Source organism: Dipodomys spectabilis, unplaced genomic scaffold (genome assembly GCF_019054845.1).
Source record: "Dipodomys spectabilis isolate Male_0828 unplaced genomic scaffold, ASM1905484v1 ptg000092l, whole genome shotgun sequence".
Lineage (NCBI taxonomy): Eukaryota > Metazoa > Chordata > Mammalia > Rodentia > Heteromyidae > Dipodomys > Dipodomys spectabilis.
The window spans coordinates 2,019,887-2,039,702 of NW_024870769.1; the positions used below are offsets into that span (position 1 = coordinate 2,019,887).

Sequence of the window (19,816 nt, forward strand, 5' to 3'; positions counted from 1 at the left end):
CAGGAGGCTGAGATCTGAAGATCATTGTTCAGCCTAAGGAAATTCTGAGACTCTGATCTCCAATTAACTACCAAAAAAAGCCAGAAGTAGAGCTGTGGTTCAAATGGTAGAGCACTAGCTTTCAGAAAAAGAGCTAAGGAACAGTGCCCAGACCTTGAGTTCAAGCTCCAGGCCTAGCACTTCCCCTGCCCCCAATAAAATCCTATATAATATGGTTCATCTTAAAATAAGGGAATCAAGTAGTAATCTTTAGAACAAACAACTGATCTGCAATCTCATTTCCCAAGCTACTGAATTACCTAAACAAATATTAACTTAAAATATGGGGACATATCGAGTTTAAACTTTCAGTCACTATTTTCATCAACAAAGTATATTATGACACTATATGAAAAATATTTAGCATATACCAAAAAATTAACTTTCCCTCAAAGATAAAATGCAATAATACTATTAATAAGATAGCTTTATATAAACTATTCTTAGCCACAAATGGTTTGTGCGTGTGTGTGTGTGTGTGTGTGTGTGTGTGCATGGCGCACACATACGCATGCATGCCGGTACCAGGGCTTGAACTCAGGGTGTTGGGATCTCTTGCAGCTTGTTTCTCTCACAGCTAGAGATCTACTACCTGAACCACACCTCCAGTCCAGTATTATTACTAGCTATTTGCAGATCAGATGCCAGCCCCCTAAAAAGCCAGGGTTACAGGTGTAAGCCAGCAGTGACCAGTGGACATACATGATTTGATACAAATGTGTGGGCAGGGAAGGGGAACTGGAGGAAAGCAAAAGGTGGGTAAGTTGTTACTTATGAAATGGTAACCTTTTTATATAACCCCTGAATAACAATAAAATTATCTTTTTTTAAAAATCCAGACAAATCCCTCTCAACTATCAAAGAAATCTTTTAATGGAGTTTGCAGTTTGATGAGGGCTCTGGCTTAGCAGCTCATCAAATGTCACTTTAGAAGACTAATCTGAAACAAAAAACTAGTGATGTTTACAAAAACAAAGGCCCAGGAGTTTTCTAGTACCACTTCTCCAAGGTAGGTTTAAGACCCTTCAGCTTTCATGGTCTGGAAGAGATTACAGTCATTTTCCCTGATCTCTTCAACTACTGGTGTCCCAGATTCTGACCATGACATCATTATTATGCTTGGAAAATTGCTGACATGAACTATTCAATTGTGCTACTTAGTTTGCATTTATTCACAATCTCTACAGGCCACCATCCGAGCAAAAGGAAGCAGAACAACATTTTAGAATAAAATATAAGTAGCTGGTTATTTGTTTTTTTAAAAACTAGCCAGCCAGGCACTGATGGCTCACAAATGTAATTCTAGCTATTCGGAAGGCTTTGCAGTTCAAAGCCAGCCTAGACAAGAAAGTCAATGAGACTTATCTACAATTAACAGAAAAAAAGCCAGTAACAGAGCTCTGATAGAAAGGCAGCCGATAGCCAAAAATAGCTAGGGTACAGCGCCAAGCCCTAAGTGTAAGCCCCAGCATAAAAATAAAAATACCTGCCAAAGAGATTTTCATATTTAAATATAATTGGTACACTCACTAGAAAAATTCAAATCCAACAAGATCCTGTCTGGATTAGACTGAAAAAGACAATTCAGCAATTCAATTTCAACTTAAAATTCAAAGAACGTGTGTGTGTGTGTGTGTGTGTGTGTGTGTGTGTGTGTGTGTGTGTGTGTGTGTGTGTGTGTGTGTGTGTGTGTGTGTGTGTGTGTGTGTCTATATGAGAGAAGGATTTTGTGTTGTAACTCTAACAGTTGGGAGAAAACGTTGGATAAACTATTAGCAATAGGGTCAAGTGATTAGATCTTAACTTTAAATATACAAATTCTTAATTCTTACCTCCCACTGTAAGTGAGGTGGGATATTTCGGATCTGAAGTTTCCGAATCCTGTAGAAAAAAATTTAAAAAAATTTTAAGATACAAGACATCCCAAACAAAACACATACATCAGTAGCCACCCCCAGCCCACCCACTCCCCTCCCCCACGGAAGCTAGGAGCTATTACAATACTAATCTTATTATTAACTACAAATGCAAACACACACACATATACATATGTGTGTCTGTCTGTCTGTCTCCCAAATGTAGCTCCAGGAAAAAAGTTAATCACGAGTTGCAGAATGCTACCATTTGGAGAGCTGGCATTATTGGATTGTTGTGACATATTTTAAAAGCCATGATAACTGGTGCAATTTGAAGGGGGGGATTTCATCAGATGACTATATTAAAAGTTCAAACTCTCTTTCCTCAAATTAAGTCTCCTAAGACACAAAGACTCCGTCCAGATGTTTTTTACTCTGAGATCACAGCCAAGGACCAGAGGAATTCAGAGAACGCAGAACTGGGGTGGGGGAGGGGGGGAGGAATCACACATTTATTTATTTTCACTATCCCTTTACTAAAATTCAACACTTTCTTGAATTATGACTGTTGGCATCAAGTCACACAGAATTATAGCACTTGAAATTTTTATGTGAATATAAATCAGATATTTTCATGCCACACTAAGTTGTTGCCGATATTTAAATATCAACACTCATTGCTGTTAAGTTTAGATGTTACTTCTGCTAAGAAGCACATATTTCTCTAAGTTTTTAATTTGCTAGCTGCATTTTGGTATGACTTGTTCTGTTGATAAGCTTATGTACTTCATGCACTTAAAAATATCCTAGGGGGTTTGTTGGTTTGAGATTACCACAAGAATCCACAGTGCGCGCATACATACACATACACATACACATACACACACACACACACACACACACACACACACACACACACACACACAAAATACCATAAAGATTCTTCAACTCAGTTAAAAATGCTCACATACATACATGTGGATTTGTGAAGGAAAAGAAATAACTCACTGAGTATGTGAGATTGTACTACAGATACCACAGGCCAAACAATCCTTTAGAAGGGGAAGGAAATTTAGAGTCAACTATTAAAAACAATAACAATGCCAGTAGAGCACCTAAATATTAGTAGGGAGGCCAATGCAGGGGATCTCAAGCTCAAAACCAGGTAAGGCAAGGCAGACGTTAATAACAATAAATTATCAATACCAACTTAGCAATTGACTTTGACATCTCAAGTGAAATAATTAGATTTCTTAACTTAAAAATTACAACTGTAAGCCAGGTGCCAGTGGCTCACGCCTGTAATCCTAACTACTCAGGAAGCTGAGATCTGAGGATCATAGTTCAAAGGCAGACCAGGCAGGCAAGTCCGTGAGACTCTTACCTCCAATAAAGGACCACAAAATCAGAAGTGGTGCTGTGGCTCAAGTGGTAGAGCACTCATCTTGAGCTGAAGGGTTCAGGGACAATACCCAGGCCCAGAGTTTAATTCCCACGACTGACCACCCGCCCCCTCCAAAAAAAAATTACAACTGTTGTGAACTTTTTTTTAATTAGCCCAGAGAAACATAGTTAGTCTAGGTTCCCAGTCTGGACCATGGCTCCATCCCGCTTTCTAAAACCAAGAGAATAATGGCACTGTTCTCATAAACCAAAACTGTTTGCAATCAAAATGGAACAGGAAAGACAGATACTGTGTGTGTGTGTGTGTGTGTGTGTGTGTGTGCGCGCGCGCACACACACACACGAACGCGCGTGGGCACATGTGTGTATTACTAGGATTCGAACCGAGTGCAGATCAAGCTTCTATCTTGCTAGGGATGTGTCATTTAAATCAGCTCTATGACACAGCGAAACAAAGCAAATCATCAAGAGATAAGTATATCCAAAAAGTGGTAAAAAGAGCCTTGATTTGGGGGGAAAAAATTTTCCACCCACCCACCACCTAGTTAGAATTTGCAGATGAGATAGTAGTTTGGGAAGCTTCTAAAAATAATTTATGCTCATAATCATTAATGAAGTAAAACAAGTACTAACACAGAGATTTCCGAGCTGCTGTATATGGCTTCAGCTAACATAAGTTACTAACACTGTAAATATTTACCCCGAGCAACTAATGAGGTAAGAAGTTTTGCTATACATATGCAAATATAAATCTATTTTAATCATGCATCTGACACCATGAGAACTGGCAACACAGTACTAAAAAATGAGGTATCCACCACAACTGGGCTCATTTGGGCAAGTACATATATACTATCAAAAGAATTTCCCCAAAGTCCCATGTAAATGTACATTAAAAAGTTCAAGTCCACTAGCAGATGATTAATCACAAAAACAAATATCCACTACTGAGGCTTCCAAGAAATTCTTTCAATAGGATCCTATCTTTTGTACATTAAAAGCAATCCAAAGATTGGCTATAATCCTAGCTCCTTAGAAGGCAGAAAGAAGTAGGATTTTGGTATAAAGCTGGTCCCAGACAAAAAAGCATAAAGGGCTGAGAGGCATGGTTCAAGTGGGACAGGACCCGCCTAGTAAGAGTAGGGCCCAGAGTTCAAACCCCAGCACCACAGAAAAGAAAAAAAATCCAGGGGTGGGAAGGTGGCTCAGGGGTAGAGTACTTGCCTCACATGCATGAGGCCCTGGGTTCGATTCCTCAGCACCACATAAGCAGAAAATGCCAGAAGTGACACTGTGGCTGAAATGGTAGAGCACTAGCCTTGAGCTGAATTGCTGAAGGACAGTGCCCAGGGCCAGAGTTCAGGCCCCACGACAGACCAAAAATAAAAATAAAAATCCATTAACTGTGTTTCCTATAAAATGTACATTCAACCTTCACTTATTGGAATTGGCCACAAAATAATTATTTCCTTTAAATAAATGACTCATTTCTATTGTTTCATTTTAGACAAACAGAATTATTTCTATATAGCTAGTATTTTGACATTTCTATACAGCTAGTGTTTTTCTACTACTCTTACCTTTCTACTTCTGGTTCCTAACTCTACTCCAAAAGGCTCCACAAGGAAAGAAATCAACCCAAAGACATAAAATATATTCAGGCAGCCAAAAACGCAACTTCTGCTGAAGCAGACAAGGCAAGAAACTTAGAACCCAACACAATTAAAGACAGTCAAAGAAGCTACAACTAAACATGATCAACTTGCCACTTCTTTTACCATCTTCCACCTGACCTTTTTTGGATTAAGGTTATAAATACTTGAGTCAAGAAAGTAAACATTGTTTCTAGCACTATTAAATCCTGAAAGTTCAAGTCAACAATTAAGTTTCTTACTTCCTCCAGCAACATACATAGTAATAAATAGGATGTATATATTTCATAACAAAAAACCTATTTACAAAAACTCACCAGGTGCTTGTGGTTCAAGCCCATAATTCTAGCTATTCATCTCTGAACAGGATCTCAAGATAGCAGTTCAAAGCCAGCACAAGCAGACAAATCTTGGAGACTCTTATCTCCAATTAACCAGTAAAAAGCTCAAAGTGAAGCTCTGGCTCAAGTGGTAGAGTGCCACCAACAGCCTTAAGCAAAAAAGCCAATTGAGCTTTTTTGGTAGGAGGTATTGAATTACTTAGAACCTTCCATCAAACAACCCCATTTCCCCTTACCTTATTTCTGTCATCCTTTTTTTCTATCAACATATACACATCAAGTGGGAATCCCTGCTTTTACACTTAATCAGCAAAAGACACTGAGGCTCCAATTGTGATCTAATGCTGCTAACATGAGTTAAAAACAAGAAGAGAAAAACTAAGTCTCATGGGCAACTTGTTCCCTTTAACTTATTTTACTATGCAAAGGGACGGAGCCCAGGTCACATCTGGACAGGTTGTTTTTAAATATAAAGACAAACCATGTAGACTGAGAGCAATAAAGTGTGTCCTCTCGCACCCACTTCTTAGTAGCACTTTGTCCTGGCTACAAAATGTTATTCCAGCTGTGCAATCTATACCCAAAGAGGAATTTGCTCAGCCTGGCTAAATCTAATACTGTCACATTGTGATTGTCCCTATTCTTTCATTTATTCCCTTCACGTGTTATACAGTTAAGAATTATAGCTCCATTTTTGAAGTCCAGTAATCCAAGTAGATAAAAGGTGGGAGAAATGACCAGTATCACATTCTCATCCATGTCACCAAGAATAACTTTGCCTTAGTGCTAAGTTGGGAGTGTCTTATCAAATTCTCAACAAAAGATGTCACTTAAGTATTTTTCTTCCTTCTACTATTTCCTTATGCTCAAGGCTTAGCTTTATATTTGTAGATGAGGGAGAAAATTGGAAAAAAAAAAAAAAAAAGAGGCAAGAAAAAGGGATTTGTTAGCTAGGAACCAATAGTCTACACCTTTAATTAGCTACTTACTTACAGGAGGATGAGATAGGGAGGATCATGGTTCAAGGCCAGACCAGGTAGAAAAGTTCCTAAGACCCCCTTCCTAGTTCATAGCTGGGCACTGTGGCCTGTGCTCACCATGGTAAACTACTTGAGAGGCTGAAATTAGGTCACAGTTTCAGACCAGCCTGGGCAGAACAGTCAGAGACTATGTCAATGGAGGGGGCATTCCTGCAATGATGAGAAGCCTAAAGTAAGTTGTTCTTGGCCCAGCAGTGTGCCCAGGAAACCCTATCCTAAAGTAATCAGTGAAAAACAGAGCTGGAGATGGGGCTCAATTCAAGAGCACTTTACATGGCAAATAGAAGGTCCTAAAATCAAACCCTAGTACTAAAAAAAAAAAAAAGAGGTGGAGGGGGAGGAGGGAGAGATTTGCAAAATACACTATAATGTTTACAATAAAATCTTATGCATGTTATAAATGTGAGTTAATAAGGACATATCTTTACATGACTCATTGAAAGCAGAGCACAAATAGAACATCAAGCGCCTCATTATAAAATGTGTTCTTCCACAGAATCCCCAAGCAAGAAAAGAAAGTGTATGTACACACGTACATACTCACACATATACTTACACAAAAATAAGAGGGAGAAATACAACATTAAATAATGATGACAATAAGCTCTGCCTAGGAGAATCATGAGCAATTTTCAACGTCTTTTAGCTTTATGTTTAAAAAATAAACTCTACTAATTATGAAAAATTATGTGTGCTAGTGGCTCATCCTTTAATCCTAGCTACTCAAGAGGCTGAGATCTGAAGATTATGATTCAAAGTCAGCCCAGGCAGGAAAGTCCATGAGACCTTTAGCTCCAATTAACTACCAGAAAACCAAAAAAAAAAAAAAACAGAAGTAGAGCTGTGACTGAAAGTGGTAGAGCTTTAGCCTTGAGCAAAAGAGCTCAGGGACAGCACTCAGGTCCTGAGTTCAAGCCCCATGACCAACAAGAACAACAAAAAAAGCCAGAAGTGGAGCTGTGGCTCAAGTAGTTGAGCTCCAGCCTTGAGCACAGAAAACTAAGGGACAGCACTCAGGACCTAAGTTCAAGCCCCAGCACAGACACAAAATAAATAACTTACAGGGCACAGTGGTACATGCCTATAAATCTCAGCACATGCAGGTCAACACCAGAGAAAATTATTTAAATAAAAGCATCAGGAAGTGGCTCTGTAGCTCAAGTGGTAGAGTGCTAGCCTTGAGCTGAACAGCTGAGGGACAGCACTCAGGCCCAGAGTTCAAGCCCCATGACCAACAAAAAATAAAATAAAATAAATAAAAAAAAAAGCATCAGCAATTATATGAGTCTAAAATGTCGCTTTCCAAAGTCTAACACTAAACTGCACATCATTATTGAAAAGTAGGATGCTAAGCTTGACTACAAAAATTGTGATTGGTCGGTTGGTTGTTTGGGCATTCCTGGGTCTTGAACCTAGGACCTTAGAAATCTAGTCTTCTACCTCTCAACTACATACTCTTGACAGAAAATGTTTGAAGCCAGGTGCCAGTAATCCTAGCTACTCAGGAGGCTGAGACTTGAGGATCTTGGCTTGAAGGCAGCTGAGGCAGTAAAGTCTTTTGAGACGCTTTAATTGACCACCAAAAACACCACAAGTGAAGCTGTGACTCCAGTGGTAGCTCCAGCTTTGAGAGAGAAAGCTAAGAGACAGTGCTCAGGCCCTGACTGACACACACACACACAGCCTTAACCACAATTCAAATTAATCACACACACACACAGACTTAACCACACTTCAAATTAACCATTCCTCGCTGGGCACTGGTAGCTCCAGCTTTGAGAAAGAAAGCTAAGAGACAGTGCTCAGGCCCTGACACACACACACACACACCCTTAACCACACTTCAAACAGGCCCTGACACACACACACACACACACACACACACACACACACACACACACACACACACACACACAATGCCTTAACCACACTTCAAATTAATCATTCCTCGCTGAGCACTGGTGGCCCACACCTATAATCCTAGCTACTCAGGAAGCTGAGATCTAAAAATCAAGATTCAAAGTGAGCCCACACAGGAAGTCTGGGAGACTTAACTCCAAACACCAGAAAACCAGAAGTGGAGCTGTGGCTCAAAGTGGTAGAGCACTAGCCTTGAGCAAAAAAGCTCAGGGACAGTGTCCACTTCAAGCTCAGTGACCAACCAAAATCATCATCATCATCATCATCATCATCAATCATTCCTGTACATTTTATAGACAAAACTAATTTCTAAGCACTATTTTTCCCAACAATACTCAAATAAGAGTTACACTGGGTCTCCCCTCGGTAGGCCAAGCTGGCCTCAGAGTCACCACCTTCTTGCCTCAGTCTCCCAGGGGTGGGATCACAGGCCTAGGCCACCATGTCTAGCCAAAACTCAACCTGATTTTAAGTGATTTCCAAAGATGTCCATATTCAACTGAGTACTTGAAATACAATCGGTCCAAATGAATTGCTCTGTAAGTATAAACATCACAGTAGGTTTTGAAGACAAGATACCAAAAAAATGGATATCTCAATAATTTATTATGCTGTTTTCAAGTTAAATGATTAATATTTTAGATATATTGAGTTTTATAAAATATGAAAATTGATTTTTTTTTTTTTGGTCAGTCGTGGGGCTTGAGCATTGTCCCTGTGCTTTTCAGCCCAAGGCTAGCACTCTACCATTTGAGCCACAGCGCCACTTCCAGTTTTCTGGTGGTTAATTGGAGATGAGAGTCTCACAAACTTTCCTGCCTGGGCTGGCTTTGAACCATGATCCTCAGATCTCAGCCTCCTGAGTAGCTAGGATTACAGGCGTGAACCACCAGCACCCATCAGTCTTCTTTTTTGTTGTTGTTGTTGATCATGGGGCTTGAACTCTGGGCCTGGGCGCTGTCCCTCAGCTCTTCAGTTCAAGGCTAGCGCTCTACCACTTGAGCCATAGTGCCACCTCCAACTTTTTTTTTTTCTGCTTATGTGGTGCTGAAGAATGGAACCCAGGGCCTCATGCATGTGAGGCAAGCACTCTACCACTGAGCCAACTTCCCAGCCCACAGTCTTCTTTTTAATTCTTAATGTGGCTACTAGAAAGTTAGATTATGAATATTTCACATGTTTCAATTGGATAGAGCTAATATACAACTTAGTATGCTTGCTATTCAAAGAGAAATTGTTTTAAATTTTTGCCAGTCACTTGAAAATCAAGAGGCAGTTTTTAATTTAGTATTTATTTTCCACATAAAAGGTATTTTATAATGATTAAACTGTTAAAATTGCTACATAGGAATAGCTCCACATTAGCGCTTTTTTTTTCCTAGTCGTGAGGCTTGAGCTTGGGGCCTGAACACTGTCCCTGAGCTCTTTCATTCAAGGTTAGTACACTACCACTTAATCATAGCACTACTTCTGGTTTTCTGGTGGTTAAATGGAGATGAGTCTTATGGAATTTCCTGCCCAGACTGGCTTTGAACTCAGATCTCAGATCTCATCCTCCTGAGTAGCTAGGATTAGAGTCATGAGCCACCTGTGCCCAGCTTGATTTGTCCTTATTATAAAATAAATGTGGCCTTTATCCACAGCAGAGCTTTGAAAGTTTGTAAGTGGAAAGTTGCCAAGGATCATTATGAAATTGTACTACTTTCTCCCAAGCCTTTTAGGATTTAGATAAACTTGAAAGCACAGTATCTGGGGGCCAAGCATGGTGGAACATGTCTGTAATCCCAGCTCTCAGGCAGCTGTGCCAGGAGGCTGGCTAGTCAACAAGTCCGCTTGGGCTACATAGTGAGACTTTGTCTCAAAAATAAAAAGTAATAGTGGTGTTCGTTCTTGCTTTGGGGGTTTATTTTTAGGGGGAGCAAAGGGGAACGCAGAAAGAAAGAGGAATGGTGAACAAACGCAATGTTCATTGTGGAACATATGTGGAATCCTATGTGGAAAGTGAACTACATAACCTGTGTGTAAGAATGGGAGGGGAAACTAGGGGAAAGGGAAGGAAGAGGTGACATGTCCCAAAAAGAGAAATGTACTTATTGCCTGATTTATGAAATGGTGACCCCTCTGTACAAACCTTAATAAAATGATATTTTAAAAAAGAAAAAAGTAGTAACAATGTTAAAAATTATGTCTTCTATCATGACAATCCTAATCAATGTGATTACATGCAAAAAAAAATTATCTATGACCTCAACAAATACTTAAGCTCAGAGAATACAGTTCTCAAAGGACCTCTTAGTTTTTACAATATTAATGCTCATGCTTCACATGTTGGCCAGTTACATGTCCAGAAGCTGGGGGAGGGGCAGCACCAAGAGCCAAAGGTCTAAGTAAATGATTCTTCCCTTCACTGTACGTAGTGTATTCATGCTACATATCCCTGATTTCCAGCTTCCTCAAACACACACACCAAGAAATTAAAATGGTCCTTTGCCTCCCAGCCAAATGTTTTCCCCTTTTTGAAAGTATTACAATTAGTAAAAGGACCATAAACTCAATCTGTAATTAAGAATCTGTACAGGGCATTAAACTTTAGTGGGCTGGGCTTTATTTACACTTTAGTACCTTGTAAAAAGTGTTGAAAGAAGTGCTTTGGAAATACACAAACTTCAAGTTTAATAGCCAAGCCCTTTAAGTCAAGCCTGAAGCCTGACTTGCAGAAGGCAGCACAAAACATAAGCAATCACAACAGACTGCCCACGGGCCAGCAGTGCACACCAGCACCTCAACACACCCCTAGCACCAGTGATCTGCCCACATGCATTCTTATTTTTACACAGGCCTTTACTGGAGCAGGAAAGTTTTAACATTTTTTCCTATGAAGTCTCTCATCATACACAGACACTGAAGTTTAGGCTACTCTGCTGGCAAACAGACTTTATGTCTAAGAGCACATCATTTATAAGCATTCAGGATTCTAAATCTCTCCTCCAGACATAGACAGATGGATAAAGACAGGCAGATAGATAACTGCAAGTAAGCAACAGAAGTCCAATTTCAAATGTCAGTAACTTAAGATGCAATCCCTTGAAGAAAATTATGAGGTGTTATGGATTATCCTAAGTTTTGTTCAACATCAGTAAAACAGTCGCATTCCATTCCGGTGTTTTCTTCATTTTTAGAATTACTAGAAACAATACATAAATGTGTTCATACCTTGCTGAGAACAATCATAGATATTGAGGTTATAATGTTCCAAATTTAATTGAAATGCTCAATTTTTAATTTAATTTTATCTGAATATCTACCTAATCTTCTGATAGATTTAGAGTGGCAGTATGTAAACCAGGTTAAAACTAGAACTTCATGCTTCACCAAACCATTTGGAAGCAGGTTGTGAAAATTTAACATTTTTTAGTTACTTGTTTGTTTTTTTGTTTTTTTGGGTCCGGTCATGGGGCCTGAACTCTGGGCCTGGGCGCTGTCCCTCAGCTCTTCAGCTCAATGCTAGCGCTCTACTACTTGAGCCACAGTGCAACTTCCGGCTTTTTTCTTTTTGCTTATGTGGTGCTGAGGAATCAAACCCAGGGCCTCCGGCATGCAAGGCATGCTCTCTACCACTGAACCATTTTCCCAGCCCCTATTTTTTAGTTACTTGTATAAGATTACTTACACAAGAATAAAAGCTCACTTTGAAAAACTTACATGTTAATACTGACACACAAATATAACACAAAAGTAAATTTTATCTATTGGACCAATATATTTAAACAGACATTTTGTGTGTATACGTGTATGTGTGCCAGTCCTGGGGCTTGAACTCAGGACCTGGATGCTACCACTCAGCTTTTTTGCTTAATACTAGAGCTCTACCACTTGCGCCACAGCTCCACTTCTAGCTTCTTAATATTTTTATTTTGGTGCTTAATTAGAAATAACAGTCTCAGCCGGGCGCTGGTGGCTCACGCCTGTAATCCTAGCTACTCAGGAGGCTGAGATCTGAGGATCGTGGTTCAAAGCCAGCCCGGGGCAGGAGAGACCTTGAGACTCCTATCTCCAATAAACCACCAGAAAACCGGAAGTGGCGCTGTAGCTCAAGTGGTAGAGCGCTCGCCTTGAGCTGAAGAGCTGAGGGACAGCGCCCAGGCCCAGAGTTCAAGCCCCACGACCGACAAAAAAAAAAAAAGAAATAACAGTCTCATGGACTTTCCTGCCTGGACTACTTTGAACCGTGATCCTTAGAAGTCAGACTCCTGAGTAGCTCAGATGATAGGCATGAGCCACCAGTGCTGGGCGAATGATAACATTTTTTAATAAACCAGACATCGAACTTCAAGGACACAAAACTTATCAAAGATATAACTTAGCATTAAATTACTACCTATAATCCCATGATAAAATAATTACATTTAATTATGTATTTTATTTTACATCCATCAAACAAGCCTATAAATTCAGAACTGGTCTGACTGATGTGTACCACCTTTCATGTCTACCTGGAATTACATCAGTATTTCATTAATTAAAAATTAACTGGGAAGGTGGCTCAGTGGTCGAGTGCTTGCCTTGAACGCATGAAGCCCTGGGTTCGATTCCTCTGGATCACATAAGCTGAAAAAGCCAGAAGTGACACTGTGGCTCAAGTGGTAGAGTGCTCACCTTGAGCTGAAGAGCTGAGGGACAGCATCCAGGCCCAGAGTTCAGGCCCCATGACCGACAAAAAAATAATAATGATGGCCATATACTAGTGATTTGTGCCTATAATCCTGGCTGCTCTGAAGGCTGAGATCAGCCCAAACAGGGATATCAGACTTTCATCTCCAATTAGGCACCAAAATAAAATAATAAATTAAACTAAAAAGCTAGAAGTGGGGCTGTGGTTCAAGTGATATCCTTTAGCCCAAAATCTCAGGGTCACTGCTCAGGCTCCGAGTTCAAACCCCAGAACCAACACACACACACACACACACACACACACACACACACGTGCGCGCGCGTGCACACACACGTGCACACACACACGCACACACACACACACGCCTGAGTTCAAACCCCAGAACCAACCAACCAAAACACACACACACACACACACACACACACACACACACACACACACACACACACACACACGTCTCATGAGCTGGGCATGCTGGTGGCTAATGCCTGTAATCCTAGCTACTCAGGGAGGCCGAGATCTGAGGATCATGGTTCAAAGCCAACCCAGGCAGGAAAGTCCTTGAGACTCTTATCTCCAATAACCACCAGAACACCATTAGGGCACCATGGCTCAGGGGGGTAGAGCACTCACCTGAGGCTGAAGAGCTAAGGGACAGCATCCAGGCCCAGAGTTCAAGCCCCACAACCAACCAAAAAAAAAAAAATTTTTCCTGCCCAGGCTGGCTTCAAATCTTAATCCTCATTGCTCAGCTTCCTGAGCAGCTAGGATAACAGGCCTAAGCTACCAGTACCTAGACTTTCTAAATTACCATTGTGTGTGTGTGTGTGTGGGGGGGGGGGGGGGGGGAGGGGGAACCTGAGAATAGTTTTACTTAAAACTATTCATAAAAGAAAGTTCAAGGTCCTATTTTTCTTTTCTATTCTTTTTTGTTGTTGTTGTTAGTCATGGGGCTTGAACTCTGGGCCTGGGCACTATCCCTCAGCTCTTCAGCTCAAGGTGAGTACTCTACCACTTGAGCCACAGTGCCACTTCTGGTTTTTTCTGTTTACGTGATACTGAGGAATCAAACCCAGGCCCTCATGCATGTGAGGCAAGCACTCTACCACTGAGCCACCTTCCCAGCACCCCCCTCCAGCCCCCACGCCTTTTAAAAAAAATTTTCCCCCAGTCCTGGTGCTTGAACTCAGGGCCTGGTTACTGTCCCTGAGCTTTTTCTGCTCAAGGCTAAAGCTCTACCACTTGAGCCACAGCTATACTTCCGGCCTTTTTGAGTTTCACTGGCTTTCCTGCCCAGGCTGGCTTTGAACCTCAATCCTCAGATCTCAGCCTCCTGAATAGTGAGGATTACAAATGTGAGCCACTGGCTCCTGGCTGAGATCCTATTTTTCAATGAATATCCCATTCACCAAGACCTATAAACAGGTAAGACACTGAGGAAATTGTGACAGTGTTTGGCCAATTTTACAGTTACCATATTCATACAATAAAATGCAATAAATTGAGAAAATTGCAAGCTCATGAGCCAAAACAAAGTTAGGCTAGCATGAAAAAATCTGATTCTGATTACCATTATTGTGACATAGGTAATATGCTTTATGAAGAACACTCATCAAATTGTACGCTAATGGACTGGGAAGGTGGCTCAGTGGTAGAATGCTTGCCTTGCATGCATGAGGCCCTGGGTTCAATTCCTTAGCACCATATAAGCAGAAAAAGCCAGAAGTGACGCTGTAGCTCAAGTGATAGAAATGCTAGCTTTGAGCTTAAGAGTTAAGGGACAGTGCCCAGGCCCAGAGTTCAGGCCCCATGACTGACCAAAAAGAAAAAAAAAAGTGCACTAATGTATCACACACAGGAAGAATGTCCTGGTATAGATACCCCAAGGAAAGAGTCTTAGATTTATTGCATTTAAGCACAAACTGCTCATGTGAAATGAAGTATAAAGCGAAGACTTCATCCAGTGTTGTGGACATCAGATTATCATAATCATCTTTTCTGTCTGCACCAAATCACTGCCTTCAGCATGCCACCATCATGCTAAAATACCTGTTACCTTAAAACTCTTCACCTTGACAGTCTAAGCAACAGAGCAATGATAGTAGTAGCATGTCATCATCTTTTAAATAAACCATGAACCCAGATCTATGTAAACAAAACAGGGTAGGATAGGAGAAAGAACTCAACATAAAATCTTGATTAAGAAGGGCAAGAAAGTCATCATTTGACACCATTTGAGTGTCACCACATAATAGTCACTATAGCAAAAACTGTCAGACAGCAACCAATGATAAAATTAGTGAAGAGCATTAATAGGATCTTCACACTGTCTCAGAATACCTACCTCAATGTTCTTACTACAAAGTAAAATACAGTAACTTTACCCTAAGCAACCTAGTAGAATCACCTTAAGCAATTAAATCAAAGAGATTGCCACTACAGGTGCAGAACCAACATACTTCCAGGTAAGGTACACTGAAGACACTCCCAAGGTTCTCCACTAAAGATGCTCTCATTTCCTGTGTGAGGAGCAGGAAATTATTTCTTTTCCCATTTCTCTTTATTTTCTTCTGTTTTACTAAAATCCTTGCTAAAACTTGCACCTTGTGAGACTCTCCTTTCTAGAAGACATCCTGAAATGCTCATGCATAGATCTTTCAAAGTCCTGTGGTTTGGGGTGGAAACTTTGAAGTTGAGGGAACCCGCTTCATCCATCATCTGGTGATCATCTGGTAACAAAAACTGGACAGCCTTAACCAGGAGTTGACTCTAACAAGGTCTGATCCTCCTTGGAGAATTTGTACTCAGGCTCCTTGAAGATAGTTTTTTCTTCTTATGAGTATTTGTCAAATTGAGTTAGGTTCTAAAATTTAGCAAATTACAGGTTATACTACAAGATGATAGGGTTTATGGGCTAATTCTACTAAAACTGAAGACTGAAGCCATCACACACCAATTGATGCTGATCCAGGGATCTAACCCTCACATCATGGTGTTACCATGGACAAAACAGACCTCTCTGCAGTGTTTGCATAACTGCTGGATTTTTTGACCTGGCACCAGAATCTCACGCTCCCAGGAGAGTTAGGGTTTGAGCTCCATGATTCTCCAGAAGTAAGGCCTATGACACTTGACAGCTCAAAGCAGTGACAAAAAGAGACCACCAACCTCTCATCATCTTCTGAAGATTTGAGAGGAACCCATCTCTCAGGAAGGAATGAGGCAGGACATAGGAGGCAGGCAAATTATATTAAACCAATACCAAAAGTACTAGAGTTGTAAGCTGAAAACAGGAGATAAGCAAGAAAAGGCAGTTAACTCCCCTCCTACCATGGAGATATTGTTTCAAGAACAGGAGACAGAGAAGCTATCTGTGATCACTCTCCCTCTTTCTCTCTCTTTCTCTCTCTCTCTCCCCCCCTTTGAAACACAAGACATATTCACCAATGCCCAGTACCTACCTTACACCTCCCCAAAACATGCAAGTCATTACACACAAATGAAGACCTATGAACTGTCCCAAATTAAAAAACCAGAGATATTATATGTAAATGCGCAATCCTGGATCAGATCCAGGGATTTCAAAAGGTGCAGGTGCCAGTGGTTCATGTCTTAATTCTAGCTACTCAGGAAGGTGAGATCTGAGGTCCATAGTTCAAAGCCAGCCTGAGCAGGAAAGTCCTTGAGACTCTTATCTTCAATTAACCACAAAAAAAAAAAAAAAACAAAAACCAGAAGTGGAACTGTGGCTCAGTAGCCTTGAGGGGGAAAAAAAAAAGGGTAAGGACAGTGTCCAGCCATGAGTTCAAGCCCCCAGGAAGGAGATGGACATACACGTGGACACACACACACACACACACACACACACACACACACACACACACACACACACACACACACACACCATTAGTCAATTGGCAATGTGTGAATGATATTTGCAGATTATGCACTTTTATATCACTTTTCCTCATCTTGACCACTGTAGTGTGGTCATATCACAGAAGATCCTTGCTTTTAGGCAATACACTGAAGTATCTAAACATCAAGGGTGGTATACGCAATTTACCCCACTCCCTACTTAATGTCTCCATTCTTTTTCCCTTTTACTTTTCTCCGTAGCTTCCTGACATGCTTCACACTGTACATTTACAGTGTAGTGTGCATTCAGACCAGTGATGCTTAACAGAAATATAACATGAGAACAGATGAAACAACAGAGGTGATAAATTCTTTATTAGCCACATCCAAATGAAAACAATTGCATTATAAAAATTATTACTGAGACCAGGTGCTGGTGGCTCATCCCCGTAATCCTAGCTACTCAGGAGGCTAAGATTTGAGAATTGTGGTTTGAAGCCAGTCCAAACTGGAAAGTCTATGAAATTCTTATCTCCAATCAATCAATCAATCACACACACACACTGAGCCAAAAATGGAGGTGTTGCTCAAGTGGTAAAGTGCAAGTCTTGAGCAAAAGGAGCTCAGGGAGAAAACCCAGGCCCTGAGTTCAAGCCCCAGAACTGGCACAAACCTATAACTGAGATGTTATATTCTTTTTTGAACTGTTTGAAATCCAGTGTGCATTTTATATTTATGCCATATCTTTTTTTTTTAATGCCAGTCCTGGGGCTTGACCTCAGGGCTTAGTCACTGTTGCTGGGCTTCTTTTGCTTAAGGCTAGAATAGAACTCTACCACTTGAGCCATAGCACCACTTCTGGCTTTTTCTGTATGTGGTACTGAGGAATTGAACTCAGGGCTTCATGCATGCTAGGCAAGCACTCTACCACTAAACCACATTCCCAGCCTGAGATATCATTTTTTTTAATACCACATCTTAAATAGACTAACCACATTTCAATTGCTCAACAGCAACCCATGGCCAGTGGTTACTGTTCCATTAATGTCAATTTTTTTCCATCTTAAGTTTCATCAGAGCAGGATTCTTGTCTTCTGACTACTTCTGCCCCAAGCACCTAAAGCAACACGTGGGATGTAAACACTTAAAACTTTACTGAATTGATGGGAGCTGGTGGTTCATGCCTATAATCCTAACTACTTAGGAAGCTACAATCTGAGGATCACAGTTTGAAGCCAACCTGGGCAGGAAAGTTCAGAAGACTCATTTCCAAGTAAGCACTGGGAAGGTGGAAAAAAAGTGGGAAGTGGCTCAAGTGGTACAGCGCTAGCCTTAAGAACAAAAGCTCAGGGATAGCACCTAGGCCCTGAATTCAAGCCCCTAGGATAGGCATGCACTCATGCATGCACGCAAACACACAAACACACACACACAGAGTTTATTAAATCAATCACTTTAAAACTTCTAAGCCCTAAGCTCAATAAAACAACTCTTTGAAAAGGAAAGCATAATGGCAAGCTACCAAGTTTTCTCAAACTAAGAAAAGACAGACAATGGAAAAGATGGAGATACAAACCGTGAAAGTCATGGTTGTAATTCTGTAAGAAATCATTGTTTAAGAAAAGTATCTAGGGCTGAAAAGGTGGCACAGTAGTAGAGTGCTTGCCTTGCATGCCTGAGGCCCTGGGTTTGATTCCTCAGCACCACAAAAGCACAAAGAAAAAAGCAGGAAGTGGCAATGTGGCTCAAGTGGTAGAGCGCTAGCCTTGAGCTGAAGAGCTGAGGGACAGTGCCCAGGCCCAGAGTTCAGGCCCCACGACCGGACCCAAAAAAAAAAAAAAAAAGAGAAAAAAAAAAAAAGAAAAGTATCTCTCAAAGCTGGGCACCAGTGGCTCACGACTGTAATTCTGGCTACTCAGGAGGGTGAGATCTGAGGATCTCAGTTCAAAACCAGCCCAGGCAGGAAAGTCCGTGAAACTTATCTCCAATTAACCACCAGAAAACTGGAAGTGTCGCTGTGGCTCAAGTGATAGAGCACTAGCTTGAGCTGAAGAGCTCAGGGACAGTGCTCAGGCCAAAGTTCAAGCCCCATGACCAACCAAAAAAGAAAAAGTATCTCTCAAGTGACAGGAACAAAAACTAGCTATTTTCTAAATTAGGTAACAGTTACTCAGGGTGACTAAAGCTGGGTGAAAAGTTTCACAAGCTGGATCCCTCCCTTGGTCATCTCTCCCATAAGCCCAACAATATTCAGCCTTAAACACCTATAAATTGTTGAAAGATCCTAACTAGGCTTCCTTGTTTCAGTGTGTTCTGTTTCATGTCCTTAGGCATGACAGGTGTCCACATGTAGAGTTTAGTCTGGTTTGAGAATCATTTTCCCGTGTCACTTTCAAGGAGTCAAAGCTTTTTGTGTGGGGATGTGGGGGGTGTGGGCGTATGTGCAGCCAGCACAGCCAGTTCTGGGGCTAGAACTCAGGGCCTCCCACTCTTGCTTGGGTTTTTCACTCAAAGCTGGTAATCACTTTCTGCTTTTTGATGGTAAAGTGGAGCTATGAGTCTCACTGACTTTGCCTCCTAGACTGGCTTCAAACCACAATCTTCAGATCTCAGCTTCCTGAGTGGCTATGATTACAGGTGTCAACCACCAGCACCCGACCAAAACTATCATTATAAACTAGAATATTACTTTCCCTCTGCACTGTGCTGATGATGCAAACCATAGTGGGTAAAACTGCTGGCCCATGGTATGAATCAAGACAGTGGCTGCCATCTCTGCAAGTAGTCATTGTATTTTCACAGTAACCCCATTGGTAAGGTTTTGTTTCAAAATGTCCTTGATGAAGCAGTAAAAATTATGGAATTTCAATAAGTCTCAACTCGTGAGCACACATTTAAGTATGCATAGAGCCTTTTAGCTACCAACTATGGCTGTCTGAACAATAACATTGTGCAGTTATTTGAGACACAAACTAGTCTCCTTTTCCCTCTCCCTAGTACTGAGATAGGCTATGTTGTCTAGGCTGACCTTGAA

At 41.0% G+C, this 19,816-nt stretch overlaps 1 protein-coding gene across 2 annotated transcripts in view; it reads right to left on the reverse strand.

Annotated features, from left to right (window-relative positions):
• Igf2bp3 (insulin like growth factor 2 mRNA binding protein 3) overlaps positions 1 to 19,816 on the reverse strand; it is a 112,832-nt gene that overhangs the window by 72,945 nt on the left and 20,071 nt on the right. The window contains exons 1-2 of one of the 2 annotated variants that reach the window (XM_042685054.1): positions 5,529 to 5,585; positions 1,872 to 1,920 (exon numbers count right to left, since the gene is read on the reverse strand). In XM_042685054.1, the coding sequence (XP_042540988.1) occupies positions 1,872 to 1,920; positions 5,529 to 5,542 (63 nt within the window). In that variant the 5' untranslated portion in view covers positions 5,543 to 5,585. Of the gene's footprint in view, positions 1 to 1,871; positions 1,921 to 5,528; positions 5,586 to 19,816 lie in introns of those variants that run through there. The other variant, XM_042685055.1, reaches the window with a different exon arrangement.